The 20006-nt window shown below is 42.7% G+C and overlaps 1 protein-coding gene across 1 annotated transcript in view; it reads right to left on the bottom strand.

Moving 5' to 3' along the window:
- Positions 1–465: 465 nt before the first annotated feature.
- The window catches only part of XKRX (XK related X-linked), a 47460-nt gene continuing 27919 nt past the window's right edge, over positions 466–20006 (bottom strand). The window contains exons 2-3 of the mRNA XM_063432228.1: positions 8568–8830; positions 466–2094 (exon numbers count right to left, since the gene is read on the bottom strand). Coding sequence (XP_063288298.1) covers positions 1376–2094; positions 8568–8830 — 982 coding nt within the window. The 3' untranslated portion in view covers positions 466–1375. The remainder of the gene's footprint in view (positions 2095–8567; positions 8831–20006) is intronic.

Below are 20006 nucleotides of genomic sequence, written 5' to 3'. Positions count from 1 at the left end.
TCACAGAACTGACATTACAAAGCCCAGAACAGAGGTGGGGCTGTAACTAGCCCCTGGCACAAAAGTAATTAGATCTCTGAAATTGCCGCGTCTCAAGCAGAAACGCAGCACTTCCAGACTCCTACCACCATAACAAATTCAAATCTATTTAGTGGTTATGGTTGTTAGAATAACCCTTTAAGAACTACATCTAAGATGGTGGCTGCATCTATTAGTTATGGCCATCTTGCATGAAAATAATGATAATGACTGCAGGATACAAAAAAAAAAAAAAAGCTATTACATTATGTGATAGATACAGATAGATATAACATTATTGCAAGTTTCAGCAAAGTAATCAAAATGTAACAAACCAACACACATTTCTTCAGCTCTAAACACTTTATTCACTAAACACCGAATTGCAGTGAACTTAAAAACGGATTTATAAAATCTAGGCTTTAAAAAAAAAAAAAAAAAAAAAACAGACAAATTTAGAGCCAATGTGGAAAAATTTGCCAAATTAGCACTGACTACACTACAATTCAGAGTTTAGTCAATAACATAAAAATGAAATGAATAGGTGTATTTATAGGTTATTCATTTAAATACGTTATTAAGCATAATGAGTTAAACTTGTCTCGGAGGACCACGAGGTGGGGTAGGACAGCATTTTTATGGGGATTTCTTTTCTTTTAGATTAAATATAATGCGGTCTTTTCTGCATACTTCCAGGTTTAACCCCTTATGGACACATGACATGTCATGATTCCCTTTTATTCCAGAATTTTGGTCCTTAAGGGGTTAAAGTGAATTTCAAAATGTAAAGTCAAAATAGCCAAACAGGAAATATTCTCTAAATCAGCTATGCTTTTAAATCGCCTACTCTGGCCTTAAATTTGGAGTTCACTTTGAATTCACACTTTAGTAAATACAGGTTTTGTTTTTTTAATGTCATCTTTAAAAACACTTAATTGTTCATAGCTCGACACCGTGTAGGTGTAATTTCGGTGTATTCTATTTTGTGGTTACTGGTTATAGTAATATACTACTATATTTGACATTTTTAGCATAATTGTTGAAGCCATTTTGAAAAGCATGAGTACCATTCATATTTTCTTAAACTGTATCCATTTACATTTATGTGAAGAATATAGAATGCTTTAAAAGTATGTAATTATACAATTGTTTCCATACACTTTTAGTGCACCGTTTGTTTGTATTATTTTACACAAATTCCTGTTTTAGCATGGTCCTGGCAAATCATCTGTCAAGGATAGGTAGGGCTCCGGCCAGATATTGCTCCATTCTCGCACAGAGCATGGGGTACCAGAAGGCTACACTTGCAGAGTACCAACTACTCTGTAGACGTTTCAAGTAATCCATTAGAGTAACTTTACACAATGCTCTCTCTGACACCAACTTTGTTCCCAAAACAATTTTTACAGCAAACACACATTAAATAGTCTGACACATTATGGGTGAAAAGTGAGCGGCAAGGGTGGAAGTACTGATAAAAGAGGAGCATGAACGCAATGGCAGTGGAGTAACCCACCAAGAGTTGTACCACGAGGAGCGGGGAGCAAAAATATTCAAATCCATCCTCTTTGAAAAAATACCAAAGTAAGATGAGGAGTGCATTTTCCGCTAACCGAAAGGTGTAGTGAAGAGTTAATCTTCCCCAGTTTTGTGCCTGGTCTATTAGGTCCCGCTCAGTCAAGTTGAGCTGTACAGCAGACCAGCAGAACATATTGATGGCAGAGTAAAGCAAGGTCACAGTTCCCAAGACCGTTACAGTTCCAAACCAGCTAAAATTCTTCTCTACATTCTCAGGCAAGCTTGCCCTACTCCTCCAGAAGCGAATCCATGGCAAAAGGAAAAGGGCTATCAGATTGACCAGGGCAACTGCTGCAATCCAAGCCTTAAGGGCTGAACAGAAAAGTACCAGTACAGTAACACGTGTGGCGATCTCCAGGCTTCTCCACAGAATGATGCACAGGAAGGCTGGGACAGTCAGTTTCACTTTGTAGTCATCATACTTTATCTGGATAGCCAATACATTAAGAACCAAAGCACCATATGTGGTGGAGGCCAGAGACATGGCCATAAGAACAGCTAGAAAAGAAAAAAAGGATATGTGTTAAGCAAGATTCTGCATTGCATCATTTCAGTTAGGACAGTAATGTTTACAGTCACAAACTATGTATTTTTATGTCTACATACACAGTATGGCAGTAAAAGCTGAGAGACAAAGATATTTATAGTATCGTATAGGCCAGGGGTAGGCAACCTTCGGCACTCCAGATGTTTTGGACTACACCCCCATAATGCTCTTACACCCATAATCATGGGAGGTATAGTCCAAAACATCTGCAGTGCCGAAGGTTGCCTATGCCTGGTATAGGTCATTAATCTTAAAAGAGACACTCCAGAACTAGCCACACCTCCCTTGACTGTGACTCACTCTGTCTTCCTTCACATTTCCTGAAACAGCCCACATTTTTTTAGCTTACTTATTGCACAATATCCACTTTTTTTTTTAGCATCACTTATTGAGCAATGTGCTTAATTTAGAATAAAGAATGACATTTAGAATTTCTTACGTAATGCTAAGTTAACGGCCAGCAAGAGGAGGAGTTTCCAAAGCTGCTTTAAAAAAACAAAAAAACACACATACATACTTCACATTTCTACTATGCATAATTGGGAGGTGAAATAATGCTTAGTTATGGTAGTGAGAGAAAATATGACCAAAAGGTGAATAGGAATTTGTCTAGAGCACCGCAATTTCATGGGCCAGAGATCATAAAAATTCCCTGACTGGACCAGCGCACCCATGCTACTACGGGAGGGTGAGGAGGAGTGTGAGCACAGCTTTCTCACAATCCAGGGCTTCTTTGTGCTAGGAGAGAGTAAGATACCGGCCATGCAGTTTTCTGATTGGAGGGCAGACCTTAACCTCTAGTGTACATAATTAAATAAAAAGGTGTGGCTCATACCACATGGTATGTAAAGGTGTGTAGTCGGACATTGCAGTGGTGTAAAGTGGTGACAAAGATCATGTTTCCTCCACTACCAGAAGAGCACTCGGGGCTGTGACTCCCAAGTTGGGAGAGTGGAAGATTACTCAGAGGTCTTCCAAAAAACAAGATGGTGTTTCATAAAATCATCAAAAAAGTTACATAAGTGTCTGACGTTTTGGCCCATTCTGGCACAGTGTAAACACAATAAACCACTATTCTAAAGGTAACAAGTATGAGAATGTGTAATTTATCATCCAATGGGTGACCCAGAAGAAGTGCTCATGGAGATCATTTGATGTGGGGGCGTGAATTGCAACACACTTGTTATTGGTGAGTTTCACACTTTTTACCTATAGAATAGTGGCTTATTGGATTACATGGTGATATAGCCTTTATATACAGGGTGAGAGTCTCTCTCTCTCTCTCTCTCTCTCTCTCTCTCTCTCTCTCTCTCTCCGTTTCATATGAAAATGAGACAACACCAACTCCCTTGTCTTAGCACCCCTCCCTGTCACAGGTGTCTCATTCCTGGGCCCTATTTAACCTTGCATTGCATAGAACCTTAGGGGATGAATTCCCAAGCATTAGGTTGCTAGAATAGGACCTGTGAAAAATAGGGTACATTCGCGTTATGGCGCATGATCATATAATCAAACTAACTAAATCCCCATTATTTTTACTCATGTAAGATTTTTTATTTAAAAAAATAAAAAATTTTTTGTGATTTTTGAAGTAGTTTTAAGTGAGAAAGTAAGGTCACAGCATGACAGAATATGTCATGTACACAGTGAAATCACATTTGTTTAATTTTTAATTTGTACCAAAATTGTGTAATTTGACAGGATATACTTTGTATGCTCTATCCTTTTATTCTAAAATGGAACTGTAACTTTAGAACATCTAATTCTAAAGACTACACCGCATCTGACGAATCGAAAGAACACCCACTGATGGTGGTGTACATGATCACAATGATTTGCATATTTTGTGAAATTCACATAAAATGCTCTAGGATTTGGATATTATAGGTTTCCCCTGATGATCCCATGTGTGACAGTCCTATAGCTTACTGCATCTTACGATTGCCTTTATGTTTTATGACCCATTTAAAAAAATAAATAAATAAAGCATTCATCCAGTTCCTTTTGAAACAGTTTTTTAAACGCGGTCTTTTTCCAGAAATCCAGTGACAAAAAATAAGGGCGTGTCTCGTGGCTGCACTGCTCCTTGGTGTTTGGGATTAGCTACAGAGTTGTAAGTCCTGTGAGCAAAAGAGCTAGGCCTCAGTCAAAAAATAAATAAATAATCTTTAAATAGTTGATGCTGGGAACATTCAGAATACTCAATCAGTGCCCGAATGGCTGGAGCGGCAGAGGGATAATTTTCAGTCTGGAAGAGGGTTGGGTTCCATGGTGCTGGAGGAAACTGGACAGACAGTAGCAGGACCCTAAAATCGTAAACCAGTTACCCCTGTTCCTATTACAAGGACATTTCAAATAACTCCTCCCATGTGTCCACACTACGTTGCGGTATGTTTTGAAGCTAAGAAAGAACCCATAGTCATCTACATAAAAAAAAAAAAAAAAATGAATAAAAGCCATGCAGCTAATATACAGACTTCTCAGACCCAGCCCACCACACGCACACACAAATAACTACCGTATATACTCGAGTATAAGCTGACCCGAATATAAGCCGAGGCCCCTAATTTTACCCCAAAAAACTGGGAAAACGTATTGACTCGAGTATAAGACTAGGGTGGGAAATGCAGCAGCTACTGGTAAATTTCTAAATAAAATTAGATCCTAGAAAAATTATATTAATTGAATATTTATTTACAGTGTGTGTATATAATGAATGCAGTGTGTGTATATAATGAATGCAGTGTGTGTATATAATGAATGCAGTGTGTGTATATAATGAATGCAGTGTGAGTGTGTGTGATGCAGTGTGTGTATGTGTATGTGTTGCAGAGCCTTGGTGGGGGGTGGGCATTTTGATTATTGTTATTTTTTTAATTATTATTTTAATCATTTTTTTGTTACATTATTATTTATTTTATTAATTATTTTATTATTATTTATATATTCATTTATTTTTTCGTCCCCCCTCCCTGCTTGATACATGGCAGGGAGGGGGGCTCTCACTCCCTGGTGATCCAGTGGCATTGGCAGTTCAGTGGAGGGGGGCTGGCCTCTCCTGCTGCTCCTTTCTCCTCCGCGCCGGTCAGCTCCCTCTGCAAGTCCCAGTGTAAGTCTCGCGGCCGCGCTATGACCCCGCGGCACTCGCGAGACTTACACTGTGAGCTGACAGGGGAGCTGACCGGACCGGCGCGGAGGAGAAGGGAGCTGCAGGAAAGGTAAGTAAACGCTCCCTGCCAGCCCCCCTCCTACACAGCCCCCTGTCTGTATTATGGCAATGTAAATTGCCATAATACAGACATTGACTCAAGTATAAGTCGAGTTGGGGTTTTTCAGCACAAACAAATGTGCCGAAAAACTCGACTTATACTTGAGTATATACGGTATATGCATTTATAAATCACACCTCCTAGAATACATGTGTAGTCCTCATCACACAAATGAATACACACATACCTACCTACTACTATCACACATATGCACCCCACACATACAACCTGCATTACATACTTGCCACCATAAGCACTAATAAGTTAATTATCACACATAGTTGTAGTTAAAGGAGAGTAAATAGAAAATGCTAGTAGGGGAACCTATTTTCCCTATGCAGCGGGTTATTCTCACTGCCTAACCCTTTTTGACAACTTGTTGATGGTAACATGCAGTGGCTACTTGTTGTAGTTGCCTGCCCCCTAGTGACGTTTATGTTGCACTACACTAATTTACCAACAATATGTAGAAAAGCAGCAAATAAAAGAAAAATACATAAACATCACGTCTATATGAAGATAACATTATGAAGACGGTAGAGTCAAAGTAACAGTCTATTATGCAGTACACACCAACTGTGTTAATTGCGAAATGGGAATAGTCAGGGATTCACTAGGAATTTTCACATTTCCGTCCAAAATAGTTGTATTGGACTAAATCTCCTACTCCGCTATGCTTCCAGCTTGATAAGTGGCCTATAATTTTTAATTCTCTGCTGAATTTCAGTTAATTAGATAATTTAGTATGACATTTGGTAGATAATCCAGTTAAATACTGGATACCACATCTTTCTTAATACTTGTTAATTGAGTCTTTTTACAGAATACTGAGCACACCTCATTTTACTTTTACAATAGGATTTTTGTTTTGAACACAATTGCAGTGTATTTGTCCCTAAATCATCCCCCCGCCCCCCCCCCCCCCATTATACACACTATGAGCACCCACACCACTTCATCTCATTGAAGTGGTCTGGGTGCAGTGTCCCTATTCTCTTAACTCTGCAAGGTAAAATAAATTGCAGTTGCAGAGAAACATTGCAGGGTTAAGACAACCTCTAATGGCAGCCTTGCAGAGAGCCATTCGATGCACTTACTACATATTCACACAGTTTAACTCTGCGAATGATGTAGGATGTTCTCCCACTTTGCATGAAGTCCAGCGTCTTCAATATCCCTATAGGAATCAATGAAGGTCTAATGCATGCGCATTGGGTTACTCCCTTTTTCATGACATTACTGGAGGAAGAGATCGATCCAGCAGCAAGTGTTAAAAAAAAAAAAAAAAAGTGTTTGGAGATTGGATCTTAGTAAGTTAAGGATTATTATTTATTTAGCGCCATCAGATTCCGTAGCGCTGTACAGTGGGTGGACTAACAGACAAGTAATTGTCACCAGACAATTGGACGTACAGGAACAGAGGGTTTGAGGGCCCTGCTCAATAAGCTTACATTCTAGAGAGAGTGGGGTATAGTGACACAAAGGGTAAAAGTAGGGGTATGAAGTAGGTTGTTAGAAAAGTATTCACTGAGGGCATAGTAGGTAATTTTTGACAGTTGCAGGAGAGGACTCATGGGGGGGTGGGGGACAAAAACCTGCTAACAGTTTAATTGATATGCTTTCTTGAAGTGAGTTTTCAATGATTTTTTGAATGAGTAGACACTGGGTGAAAGTCTTACGGAGAAGGGAAGGGAGTTCTGGAGAAATCTTGGAGGCGAGCATTAGAGGTGGGAGTACGGACAGAGGATATACGTAGGTTTTTGGCAAAGCGTAGGGGCCTCGACGGGACATACTTATGTATTAGGGAGGATAGGTAGGTTGGAGCAGCATTACGTAGGGACTTGTAAGCAAGCACCAGAATTTTAAATTGAGCCCTATATTTAACTGGAAGCCAATGCAGGGGCTGACATATGCAAGGATTACTCTAGCTTTTGTAGTACAGTTTTGTATTTATAACACTATACCGTGTCTTTAATATTTACAGTAGGACTCATATTTTCCAGACACCACTAGAAAATGTACGCCTGGCAAGAAGAAATTCACCACTGGTGAATATGCTATGGCTTGCAATGGTAAGGAACTGTCAAAGGAACTGAATTTCACTGAAGTGGTTATATTGTCTGGAGCAGTGGCGGATCCAGAACCTAATCTCGGGAGGGGCACTGGCAGATCATTTAAGGAAAACAATCCAGGCACAATAACCACTACAGCTCCCTGAGTAATTAATCAAAACATAACCCCCACCCCCCCCACCCCCCCCCCCAAAAAAAACCAACACAGTTTGATAACTTAATGGGGTCTGCCGGGTTAGGGGCAGTAGTGTGTAGGTGTGTGAGGGTCGCAGCATGTATGGAAGGGCAGTGTATGTATGGGGGGAGCAATGTGTGTATTGGGAGCTGTATGTTTGTGTGTGAGGGGTGCAGTGCCCCATTGCTCCCTCCACCACCCCCCCCCCCCCCCCCCCAATCCGAATCCGCCACTGGTCTGGAGTCCCATGGCAACATTCAATATTACTAGGATTATATATAATGCAGCAACAAGTTCTGCAGCGCTGTACAATGGGTGGACTGACAGATACTTATTTGTAACCAGACGATTTGGACACACAGGAACAGATGGTCTGAGGGCCCTGCTCAATGAGCTTACATGCTAGAGGGAGTATGATATTGTGACACAAAAAGGGAAGGGAGGGTAGGAAGTCATTTTCAAGTAGTCAAACCAGTAGCTGGATACAAAAATCAAAAGTTGCCCACCAAACTTACTAAGATAATAAATCAGATTTCCAGATTAACTATGTGGCGAAAGAATGGCCCAGTAATAGGCACCTGGAGGATCCTTGGCTTTTGTCAAACAGCATTAGCCCAAATTTTTTTTGTAATCATCAACTTCGTGAGACAGCAGGGGCATGATCTATACACAAAGACTGCTTCAATATCAATATCCGAACACGCCAGTGCAACAATTTGTTAAAGTTTAGGTGAAAATATATCCTAAGACAAAGAATATTTAAAAGCAATCAATATATTGAGTTCCCTGCTTGTCTAGCCCATGTAATGAACTTAATCAAGTGGTTAAAAAGGTGATGGACCAGTAGGCCTTATCTGCTAAACAGTGCAAACTTGTAAAGAGCAACAATGGTTTTAACCATGGCTTACCTCGTGCTGGAGGAACATATCTCTCCAAAACACTGACATACAGCTGAAGAGTGAGCTGCGGGGTAGACCCAAGGAATGCCTGCATGACAGCTGTTCGTTTAAAAGCGTTGCGATGTATAGCCATTCTCCTCAAGGAATGTCCTACTTCGCGCTCCTCTTCCACAGCCTCACCCCAGTGGTGCAAATGTTTCTTCCTAGAGATGCTCACATAAGGTTCCTCCTCGAGGCCCATCTGACAGTACACTACAAGGGCTTCAACGCATCTGCAAGAAATATAAGAATATCTTTTAGTATACATTTTTATCACAATGTAATAGGTCCAATAATATAGAATTAACTATCAATTTGTCCCTGAATATATAGTTAGATTTTCTAATTTTACATTAAAAGTAGTGTTTTCTTTTTAATATGAATTTAGAATATTTAAGACAGTCTGCTCTGTTTTACCTGTTCCATCCAAACTCTATTCACTTGGAGTGGAGGTGAAAGCTATTGAACCCCTTAATGCCTTGTAGGACATTAAGAAACACTGAACATCGGTGCTGTACAGTGTTCAGCACTGCCCCAGGAAGCACATCCAGTGGCTGTCTGAGGAGAGGCCACTGGAGGCGTCCCTAGGAAGCAATGTAAACACTGACTTTTCTCTAAAAAGGCAGTGTTTATATTAAAAAGCCTGCAGGGACATGCTATATGCACCAGAACTACAATATGCAGTATCCCTATGTATTTTTAAACAAATGGAGGACCCACCTAAGAGGTCTGCCTTGACACGGCAGGTGGGCATACCCTCTCATGGCCATTGGAGGGAACTAAAAACCTCCATTTGTTTAATAATACATAGGGATGTGGAAAGAGCGCATGTAATTTTCTTCTTTGGTTTTTACTATATGTATTTGGGCTGATGTGTACTATGGTCGTTGTTGCAGCCCTGGAGTCATGGGAGTTGGAGCGCAGGACTTGTTTCTTTGTATCTGCCTACCAGTGCCTGACCACTAGGGGGCGACCGTATTCCACCTCTTTTAGAATGTGCTTTTTTGAGTCTAAAAAGGCTGGTGGCGAGATAAATACCAGGAGCCTTGCCCATGGTCCTCTGTAGTCCAGTAAGCCCTAATAGCAGACCTCCAGTGATAGTTATAGAGGGCGAAACAAAATAGAAAAGTACTGTCCCAGCTCCTCTAGTGCTTGTATGTGTGAAGCTGGACAGAAAGAGGAAGGGACCCCTTCCCATCTGCCCACTAGTAACATCTCACACAGGAAATGCAAGGCCGGGGAAGCTCTGAATGATGCACACTGTATAACACCCCGTGTAACACTGGTCTACAGAAGACATAGGCAAGTACTTTCAAATAATCATTCAAATGCCAGCACTCAAAGCCTAAGTCTTAAAATAAACCCTTTAGCCAGATCTATTTAACTTCACTGAAAAAACTAAATACCTCATGTACCCCAAAACTAAAATTTACCCAACTCTATGCCTAAACTCCGTAATCATAACCAGGGCCGTCTTTAGCGCGGGGCAAACGGGGCAGCTGCCCCGGGCCCAGTTGCTCCTGGGGGGCCCCAGAGCAGCTGCCCCGTGGGCCCCGCGATTTGAGCAGCCCCCATGTACCCTGCGGTGCGGCTGCACAGAGCCGCACCAGCCCGCCAACTAAGGAGGCCCCCCGGGTGGCCCATGCACTAAGGGCCACCCGGTAAGCATGTGTGAGCAGGGGCCGGTCGGGCGCTGTGACGCTTAAACAGCGCGACCGGGCCCCTTCCTGTGCCGGCTGGGAGGAAGTGAGTGCCGAGCGTCACTTCCTCCCACCGGAGATAATAGCCGCGCGGGAGGAGAAAGGCAGGAGGAGGGGAGTTCTAGAGGAGAACTCCCATCTGCCTCAGCCTGCCACTGGACCCCAGGGAAACCACCCTCCAGGAAAAGGTAAGAACCTGGAGGGTGGCTAAATGTGTGTGTGTGTCAGTAGTATGTCTCTGTGTGTGTGTGTCAGTATGTCTGTGTGTGTGTGTCAGTGTCTGTGTGTCAGTATGTCTGTGTGTGTGTGTCAGTATGTCTGTGTGTGTGTGTCAGTATGTCTGTGGGTGTGTGTCAGTGTGTGTGTCAGTATGTCTATGTGTGTGTGTGTCAGTGTGTGTGTGTGTGTGTGTGTGTGTATGTCAGTATGTCTGTGTGTGTGTGTATGTCAGTATGTCTGTGTGTGTGTGTCAGTGTGTGTGTGTGTATGTCCGTGTGTGTGTATGTCAGTATGTTTGTGTGTGTGTATGTCAGTATGTCCGTGTGTGTATGTCAGTATGTCTGTGTGTGTGTATGTCAGTATGTCTGTGTGCGTGTGTGTGTGTGTTTGTGTCAGTATGTCTGTGTGCGTGTGCGTGTGTGTGTGTGTGTTTCAGCATGTCTGTCGGTGTGTATGTTAGTATGCCTGTGTGTGTCAGTATGTCTGTGTGTGTGTCAGAATGTCTGTGTATGTCAATACATCTGTCAGTGAAGGTGTCTGTGTGTGTTTCAGTATATCTGTCAGTGTGTGTCAGTATGTCTGAATGTATATAAGTATATATTTGTGTCAGTGTATGTGTGTCAGTATGTATCTGTGTGTGTGTGTATGTGTCAGAAGGTCTGTCAGTGTGATTGGGGTTTGGGCGTAATTGGGGGGGGGGAGGGGCAGGGCCTAGGGGGCCCAAGAAAATACTTTGCCCAGGGTCCTATTCATATTATAGACGGCCCTGATCATAACCAGCTCTGATACTACAACTTTAAACTCTCTCAAACGGTTATTCTTGTGAACCCTAAACATCCCATGTAACCTTACTCTGACATTAACCCCTCTCTAACCTTACCCTCACTTTAGCTTAACCACTTCCAACTTTGCTTTTTTATCTTGCATGCATTTACACAGCTGCATACATTCACTATACTCACTGATTCAAACAATACATTATAAATGGAGCAGAAATATGCACATCCATACATTCATACATATGCAGTAGTAAAATATAAAATGTTTTATATGTGTGTTTTTAGTCATGCAATGTCCAGTTATTCATTATGCTTACTTTATCTGCCTACATTTGGGGTTGGGGGAGCAAGGGCCACTTCAGAATATTGTACGAACAGGCACCCGGCATGTAAACCTGGTCATGGACATTCCTGTGGATTTTCTCCTAACTTAAAATGTGTGGACTGTGAATCCTTACCACACTGCTCCAGTTGGCTTGCAGTATTATTTACTATTTTCTTGTGTACATTTTTTGGTTTTGTATAAAGCAACCTACATTAGGTAGATAGGACACCTAGTGAGCCTATCGGTTTGTGGTTTCTCTGACTGTCTGCAGACAGGTGAATTTAAAGTAGCTCACTTTGTGCTGTTGGGGCCAGAGCTGTGTGTATACAGGTCTTTCTGGCTTAAGGGGGAGTGGCTAAGGAGACAGGTTTATGGTGCAGCATTGTACAAAACTTTATTTCTGGAAAGAAAAAAAAGTCTAAAGATTTGAGCATGCAAAAAATATACAGCATGTTAATGAGGCCAAAATCTATCAAATTAAAGTTGTATTAGTACCCAGAGTGTTCCTTTAAGTGTTGACATTGCGGGTGTCAGGGCTGCTGTGGAGGGGACCCACAATGTTTAAAGAATCCCTTATAGAGTGCATTGATAAACCTCTGTGTGCCTGATCACACACTCGTTGATCAGACACACAGAGAGCTCAGCTAACAGCACAGAGAGTGAAACAGTCAACCCCCACCCCAAATGCCTCAGTCTGACAGTGTACAGCAGTGTTAATGCTATACACTGTGCAGTCTGCAGGGAGGCCCAATATGTTGGATATCTGGACTTTTTTTGTTTATTATTGGTTCTGTGAATTACACAGGACATAAGCTCACTAAACGTTTGTGGTCCTGGTGACTATAATGCCTCTTCAAGAATTGTATTTTTGTCATTGAAAATAAAGCTTTGTAAGTTTGAAAAAAACCTGACAACTTTTTTAGCTGGTTCCTAGAGTCAAAGAGATCTAGAAACTAATGTATGAAGTCATAGGATAGTGTGACACTTCCGTTTGTGGTTCAGATATGCATCTGTTTCATGCGTGAGAGCATAGTTCTGCTCATGGGTGGAGGAGCCCCTCCCCAAAAAGACATTTTTAAACAATTTATAATCCTGTGCAAGGGCTCATACATATATTGTACTCTCAGTACCTTAAGATGTACAGTTTAAAAAAAAAAAAAAAAAAAAAAAGGATTTGATCCCCGGCTGATTTTGAACATTTGCCCTCTGACAAATAAAGATCAATCAACAGTGAGAGACAGAAAAAAAAAAAAAGTACAGAAAATAACAAAAAAGTTATAAATTAATTGGCATGTCAATGAGTGAAATAAGTATTTGACCCCTTCAACTTAGTACTTGGTGGCAAAACCCTTGTTGTCAATTACAGAGGTCAGACATTTCTTGTAGTTGGTCATTAGGTTGCACACATCTCAGTAGGGATATTGTCCCACTCCTCTTTGCAGATCCTTTCAAAGTCATTAAGGTTTCGAGGTGGACTCAAACCTTCAGCTCCCTCCATAGATTTTCTGTGGGGTTAAGGTCTGGAGACTGGCTAAGCCACTCCAGGACCTTAATGTGCTTCTTCTTGAGCCACTCCTTTGTTGCCTTGGCTGTGTGTTTTGGGTCATTGTCATGCTGGAATACCCATTCACGACCCATTTTCAATGCCCTAGCTGAGGGAAGACTGTTCTCACCAAAGATTTGATGGTGCATGGCCCTGTCCATCCTCCCTTTGATGTTGTGCAGTTGTCCTGTCCCCTTAGCAGAAAAACACCCCCAAAGCATAATGTTTCCACCTCCATGTTTGATGGTGGGGATGGTGTTCTTGAGGTCATAGGCAGCATCCCTCCTCCAAATATGGCGAGTTGAGTTGATGCACAAGAGCTCGATTTTGGTCTCATCTGACCAGAACACTTTTACCCAGTTCTCCCCTGAATCATTCAGATGTTTATTGGCAAACTTCAGACGGGCCTGTACATGTGCTTTACTGAGCAGGGGTACCTTGCGGGCATGGCAAGATTTCAGTTCTTCACGGCATAGTGTGTTACCAATTGTTTTCTTGGGAACTATGGTCCCAGCTGCCATGAGATCATTAACAAGATCCTCCCATGTAGTTCTGATTCCTCACCGTTCTCATGACCATTGAAGCTCCACGAGGTGAGAGCACCAGACCGAGGGACAGGGACAGTTATTTTGTGTTTCTTCCATTTGTGAATAATCGCGCCAACTGTTGTCACCTTCTCATCAAGCTGCTTGGCGATGGTCTTGTAGCCCATTCCAGCCTTGTGTAGGTCTACAATCTTGTCCTTGACATCCTTATACAGCTCTTTGGTCTTGGCCATGGTGGAGAGTTTGGAATCTGATTGATTGTTTCTGTGGACAGGTGTCTTTTGTACAGGTAATGAACAGAGATTAGGAGCACTCCCTTGCACTCAAGGCAGAATCTACGTGTTGCAAGCATGTTTAAGCAGGGCCTTCACCTCTTGTCTTAGATATATTCTGTATGTAAATTACTTGTGGTCAAATATCCCCATTTAGAATTGTAAAGCGCTGCGGGATATGCTAGCCCTGCATAAATAATAGTATTTGTAAATGGCTGTTTCTAAGAAACACCAAGAACACATAGAAGGAGTATGTGTTTTCGTGGTTTTGCAATGGAAGCAGTGCTTACATGAAAACTTAGTTTCAGTAAGTACGCACTAGATTTGAGTAGGGTTAAAAAGTTCAGTTCTTCTGAAACACTTTACAGAAGAAAAAAATTCAGGTCAGCCGAATTTCGGTATTTCAGAATGTCAGCCATTTTTGCAATGCCAATTCTGAGAAGGAGGCACCAAAGTGCTGGGTTCCCAACTAGTGGAAACTAGAGTGTGTGTCTGCAGAACTATAAAGGGGATAACCCTTGTATGTACACAGAGATAAAGAGAATAGGCGTGATCCCAAGCTAGAAAGCTTCAGGAGCGCCAAAAAGGAGTTCTGCAGATATTGTTCTGCTTTACGTATCAGCCTAAAATTATTTTATTACCGGTATCATTGGAAATATGATCCCCCCCAAAATAAATAAATAAACAAAACTTAATACACCACAACCACTATATACACTGGGGTGGGTCTATACCTCAACATGTGGACTAGTAATGTAGAGTGCAAATGGTGCCATAGAAGGACAGATCTGCTACCTTAATAATGCTATTACAGAAGTGACGAACTATAGAGACTGGTGCAAATAGCAGTAGAATGTGTCCCAGGCATCAAACTGTAGAAATAGTCCTAGATAACAGCAAGAAAAACAAAGTATCACTATTGCACTAGGATGCTATATAGTTGCAAAGTAGTGTGCTGGAACTCATAGTATCAGCCAGGTTGCTGTGTAAGGCTAGAAAAGCCAGCTGGTAGAATACTTGCCCCTAACAATGGAGGAGCCGTTAATGACTGCTGTGGAAGGAAACAAATTCTACACTGAGCACTCAAAACTAGTGGTAGCTAGCTCTAACATCGGTTAGGCAACTAACAGACCCTCTCCCCTAACCCAGTGGTCACATCAATCCGTGTTGGTTTAAAATAAAAAAGAGTGTAAGGACCTAACTTACGTTTCGGCGCTGCTAAAGCGCCTTTGTCAAAGGTGAAACGGGTAATGCACCAAACATGGTTTAAATACATAGACCGACGGATTAAGCAACCAATCATGGCGCTAGGCGTGTCTTGCCTACTCGCGCCAAACTTCCGAATGACGTGTAGCATGTCGTTCATCATTAGGTCCGTCCACGTGGGTGTAAACGGGGCGGGCACATAGACGCGGGGAGGGTACCATTCAACGGCCACTTCACTGTGCCGGAGGAGGACTCCTCCCTCGTATGGGAGTTACCATATGGCTCTCTATGTTCGTTGGAGAGCACAGTGCGTTAAGACGCACTGTGCACATAGACGGAGTGCCCGTCTGGAAGAGCATTAATGCCGAAGAACTTGGACACATACAGAATGAATAAATAAATGTCATAAATATAGACCCATTGTGATCAAGATACCAAACATGACTCAAAAATTAAATGTATAAACCTGTATTGGGACTCCATGATTGACTATATAGTCACACATTGTGGAGATATAAAGGGCTTAACTGAAACCTTAAAGGTATAAGGCTCCTATTCATATCAAAAGTATGTGAAATAGGATGCACCATTCTAAAGATGCACACGGATCTTCTATATGATATGTTATAGAGTGGACTACACTGTTGGAAACAGCTCCTCCAAAGGGAAGGCAGGATTCCATTATGTGAGTGCAGAGCCCCCACTCCATACAGTACAAATGGTACGCTATAAAAGAGGACGTGAATCCTACTTGATTCAAAAAATCGGCTAAATAGTAAAAAGTATGATGGAAACGCTGATCCATACTAGATAGATATAAACGGTCACTGCTGCCGAATTGGATGCAGGGCCGTCTTTAGCGCGGGGCAAACGGGGCAGCTGCCCCGGGCCCAGTTGCTCCTGGGGGGCCCCAGAGCAGCTGCCCCGTGGGCCCCGCGATTTGAGCAGCCCCCATGTACCCTGCGGTGCGGCTGCACAGAGCCGCACCAGCCCGCCAACTAAGGAGGCCCCCCGGGTGGCCCATGCACTAAGGGCCACCCGGTAAGCATGTGTGAGCAGGGGCCGGTCGGGCGCTGTGACGCTTAAACAGCGCGACCGGGCCCCTTCCTGTGCCGGCTGGGAGGAAGTGAGTGCCGAGCGTCACTTCCTCCCACCGGAGATAATAGCCGCGCGGGAGGAGAAAGGCAGGAGGAGGGGAGTTCTAGAGGAGAACTCCCATCTGCCTCAGCCTGCCACTGGACCCCAGGGAAACCACCCTCCAGGAAAAGGTAAGAACCTGGAGGGTGGCTAAATGTGTGTGTGTGTCAGTAGTATGTCTCTGTGTGTGTGTGTCAGTATGTCTGTGTGTGTGTGTCAGTGTCTGTGTGTCAGTATGTCTGTGTGTGTGTGTCAGTATGTCTGTGTGTGTGTGTCAGTATGTCTGTGGGTGTGTGTCAGTGTGTGTGTCAGTATGTCTATGTGTGTGTGTGTCAGTGTGTGTGTGTGTGTGTGTGTGTGTATGTCAGTATGTCTGTGTGTGTGTGTATGTCAGTATGTCTGTGTGTGTGTGTCAGTGTGTGTGTGTGTATGTCCGTGTGTGTGTATGTCAGTATGTTTGTGTGTGTGTATGTCAGTATGTCCGTGTGTGTATGTCAGTATGTCTGTGTGTGTGTATGTCAGTATGTCTGTGTGCGTGTGTGTGTGTGTTTGTGTCAGTATGTCTGTGTGCGTGTGCGTGTGTGTGTGTGTGTTTCAGCATGTCTGTCGGTGTGTATGTTAGTATGCCTGTGTGTGTCAGTATGTCTGTGTGTGTGTCAGAATGTCTGTGTATGTCAATACATCTGTCAGTGAAGGTGTCTGTGTGTGTTTCAGTATATCTGTCAGTGTGTGTCAGTATGTCTGAATGTATATAAGTATATATTTGTGTCAGTGTATGTGTGTCAGTATGTATCTGTGTGTGTGTGTATGTGTCAGAAGGTCTGTCAGTGTGATTGGGGTTTGGGCGTAATTGGGGGGGGGGAGGGGCAGGGCCTAGGGGGCCCAAGAAAATACTTTGCCCAGGGTCCTATTCATATTATAGACGGCCCTGATTGGATGGATAAATACCCGGTTAAACAGACTATTTATACAGAAAATAATACTTGAACGACATGCTACACGTCATTCGGAAGTTTGGCGCAAGTAGGCAAGACACGCCTAGCGCCATGATTGGTTGCTTGATCCGTCGGTCTATGTATTTAAACCATGTTTGGTGCATTACCCGGTTCACCTTTGACAAAGGCGCTTTAGCAGCGCCGAAACGTACGTTAGGTCCTTACTCTCTTTTTTTATTTTAAACCAACACGGATTGATGTGACCACTGGGTTAGGGGAGAGGGTTAGTTGCCTAACCGATGTTAGAGCTAGCTACCACTAGTTTTGAGTGCTCAGTGTAGAATTTGTTTCCTTCCACAGCAGTCATTAACGGCTCCTCCATTGTTAGGGGCAAGTATTCTACCAGCTGGCTTTTCTAGCCTTACACAGCAACCTGGCTGATACTATGAGTTCCAGCACACTACTTTGCAACTATATAGCATCCTAGTGCAATAGTGATACTTTGTTTTTCTTGCTGTTATCTAGGACTATTTCTACAGTTTGATGCCTGGGACACATTCTACTGCTATTTGCACCAGTCTCTATAGTTCGTCACTTCTGTAATAGCATTATTAAGGTAGCAGATCTGTCCTTCTATGGCACCATTTGCACTCTACATTACTAGTCCACATGTTGAGGTATAGACCCACCCCAGTGTATATAGTGGTTGTGGTGTATTAAGTTTTGTTTATTTATTTTTCTTTGGGATCATATTTCCAATGATACCCGCAATAAAATAATTTTAGGCTGATACGTAAAGCAGAACAATATCTGAAAAACTCCTCTTTTTGGCGCTCCTGAAGCTTTCTAGCTTGGGATCACGCCTAGTCTCTAATGCCAATTCTGAGTTGCCAAAATAAGATGATTAAATATTATCTGGACAAAAAAAAAATTATATAAAAAAATTGGAATATATTTTCTATTATAAAAAAAAAAACCAGTAATTTTACTTACCGTAAATTCCTTTTTTCTTAGTATAGTGGCAGTACTTACAAGTGGGATGTTCCTTATGGTTCTGGACAAGAAGCTCCCCCTTCTTAGGATTTAATTGCTGTGCTCTGCCGTCTCCATATAATCTGCAAGCCAGAGTCTCATACCAGTAATACAAAAGAACGGAGACTGAATAATGCAAAGTAATTTAAAGAGGAGGGAAAGTCAGTACTGCCACTATACTAAGAAAAAAGGAATTTACGGTAAGTAAAATTACTGTTTTTCCCTTCGTATAGTGGCAGTACTTACAAGTGGGATATAGCAAGATCCCTGCACAAAACAAGGGTGGGAACTCAGCAGACAACAGCTTGTAGCACCTTACGCCCAAAAGCAGTTTCAGATGATGAGAATACGTCCAGCCTATAATGCTTGATAAAGGTATGTAAGGAAGACCAAGTAGCAGCTTTGCAGATGTCTTCAGGCGAGGCGGCTGCTTTTTCAGCCCAGGAGGTCGCCATAGCCCAAGTGGAATGAGCCTTTAACGGGAATCTAAGGGGAATCCCCTTGGATGGATAAGCCAACCCAAAGAGGGACCTGAGACAGCACAACCCCTGTTAGTGCCTTGAAAGTATACAAATAGATGATCTGAGGATCTAAACCCCTTCTGAGTCTTCTGAAGATAGATCTTCTAACATCTAGGAGATGCCACTTTCTTTCCAGATCCGATGTAGGAGATTGACAAAAAGCCGGCAGGACAATAGGTTGGTTAATAGCAGCACTTGAGATAGCCTTAGGCAAAAAAGAAGGCTTGGTGTGCAGGACCACTTTGTCTTGATGAAAAATGGTGAATTCCGGAGAGGAAGAGAGAGCTCGGATCTCACCTACTCTTCTAGCAGAGGTGATAGCCACCAGGAAAGCCGTCTTGAAGGTAAGCAGCTTGATAGAAACCTCCAGTAATGGTTCAAACGGTGGTTCACAAAGGGCTTGAAGCACCAGAGACAGACCCCAGGTAGGGAAAGGTACTAACTTGGGAGGCCTCTTCAGCCTTATGGACTTAAGAAATCTTCGTATAAGCAGGTTTGAGGCAATGTCATGAACCAGGAAGTGACTTAGAGCTGAAATCTGGCCTTTGAGCGTAGATACCCCTAGGCCGGCTTCAAACCTGTCTTGCAAAAAAGAAAGAATTTCCGGGGTAGAGGCTTTGGCAGGATCCGAACCTTGAAGTGAACACCAGGTTCTGAACTTCATCCAAACCCTGAAATAGATTTTCAAAGTGGACAAGCGGACAGAAGACAGCAAAACGTCACATAAAAGGTCAGAAAGACCATGACCTTGAAGGATCATCCTTGCAGCAACCATGCCGTCAGGTGAAACATCTCCAGGGTTTCTACGGGAAGAGTCACATTCAATAATATGTGAGTAGAGACTGGGAGATGCCAACGTGAGATGGTCATGTTTTCCACTTCTGAAAAACCAACTTCTGTTCGGCCAGAAGGGCAGGACTGCCAAAATTCTTGCCTTCTCCCATCTTATTTTCTGAAAAATCCGTGGTATAAGAGCGATAGGAGGGAAAACATAAGCCATGTCGAAGTTCCAAGGGATCGATAGACCGTCTAGGACATCTGGGTAATCTCCTGTATGGAGAGAAGCAAATCTTTGTACTTTTCTGTTTCTCCTTGTGGCCAACAAGTCTATCTCTGGCCTCCCGAAGCGTGAAACCAGCTCCAAGAAAACTTGGTTTGATAGCGCCCAGTCTGCCTGAGACCAGTGGCTTCTGCG

Source organism: Pelobates fuscus, chromosome 9 (assembly GCF_036172605.1).
Source record: "Pelobates fuscus isolate aPelFus1 chromosome 9, aPelFus1.pri, whole genome shotgun sequence".
In the NCBI taxonomy this organism is placed as follows: domain Eukaryota; kingdom Metazoa; phylum Chordata; class Amphibia; order Anura; family Pelobatidae; genus Pelobates; species Pelobates fuscus.
The sequence above is the reverse complement of the archived record's forward strand: the minus strand, read 5'-3'. Positions and strand labels throughout refer to the sequence as shown.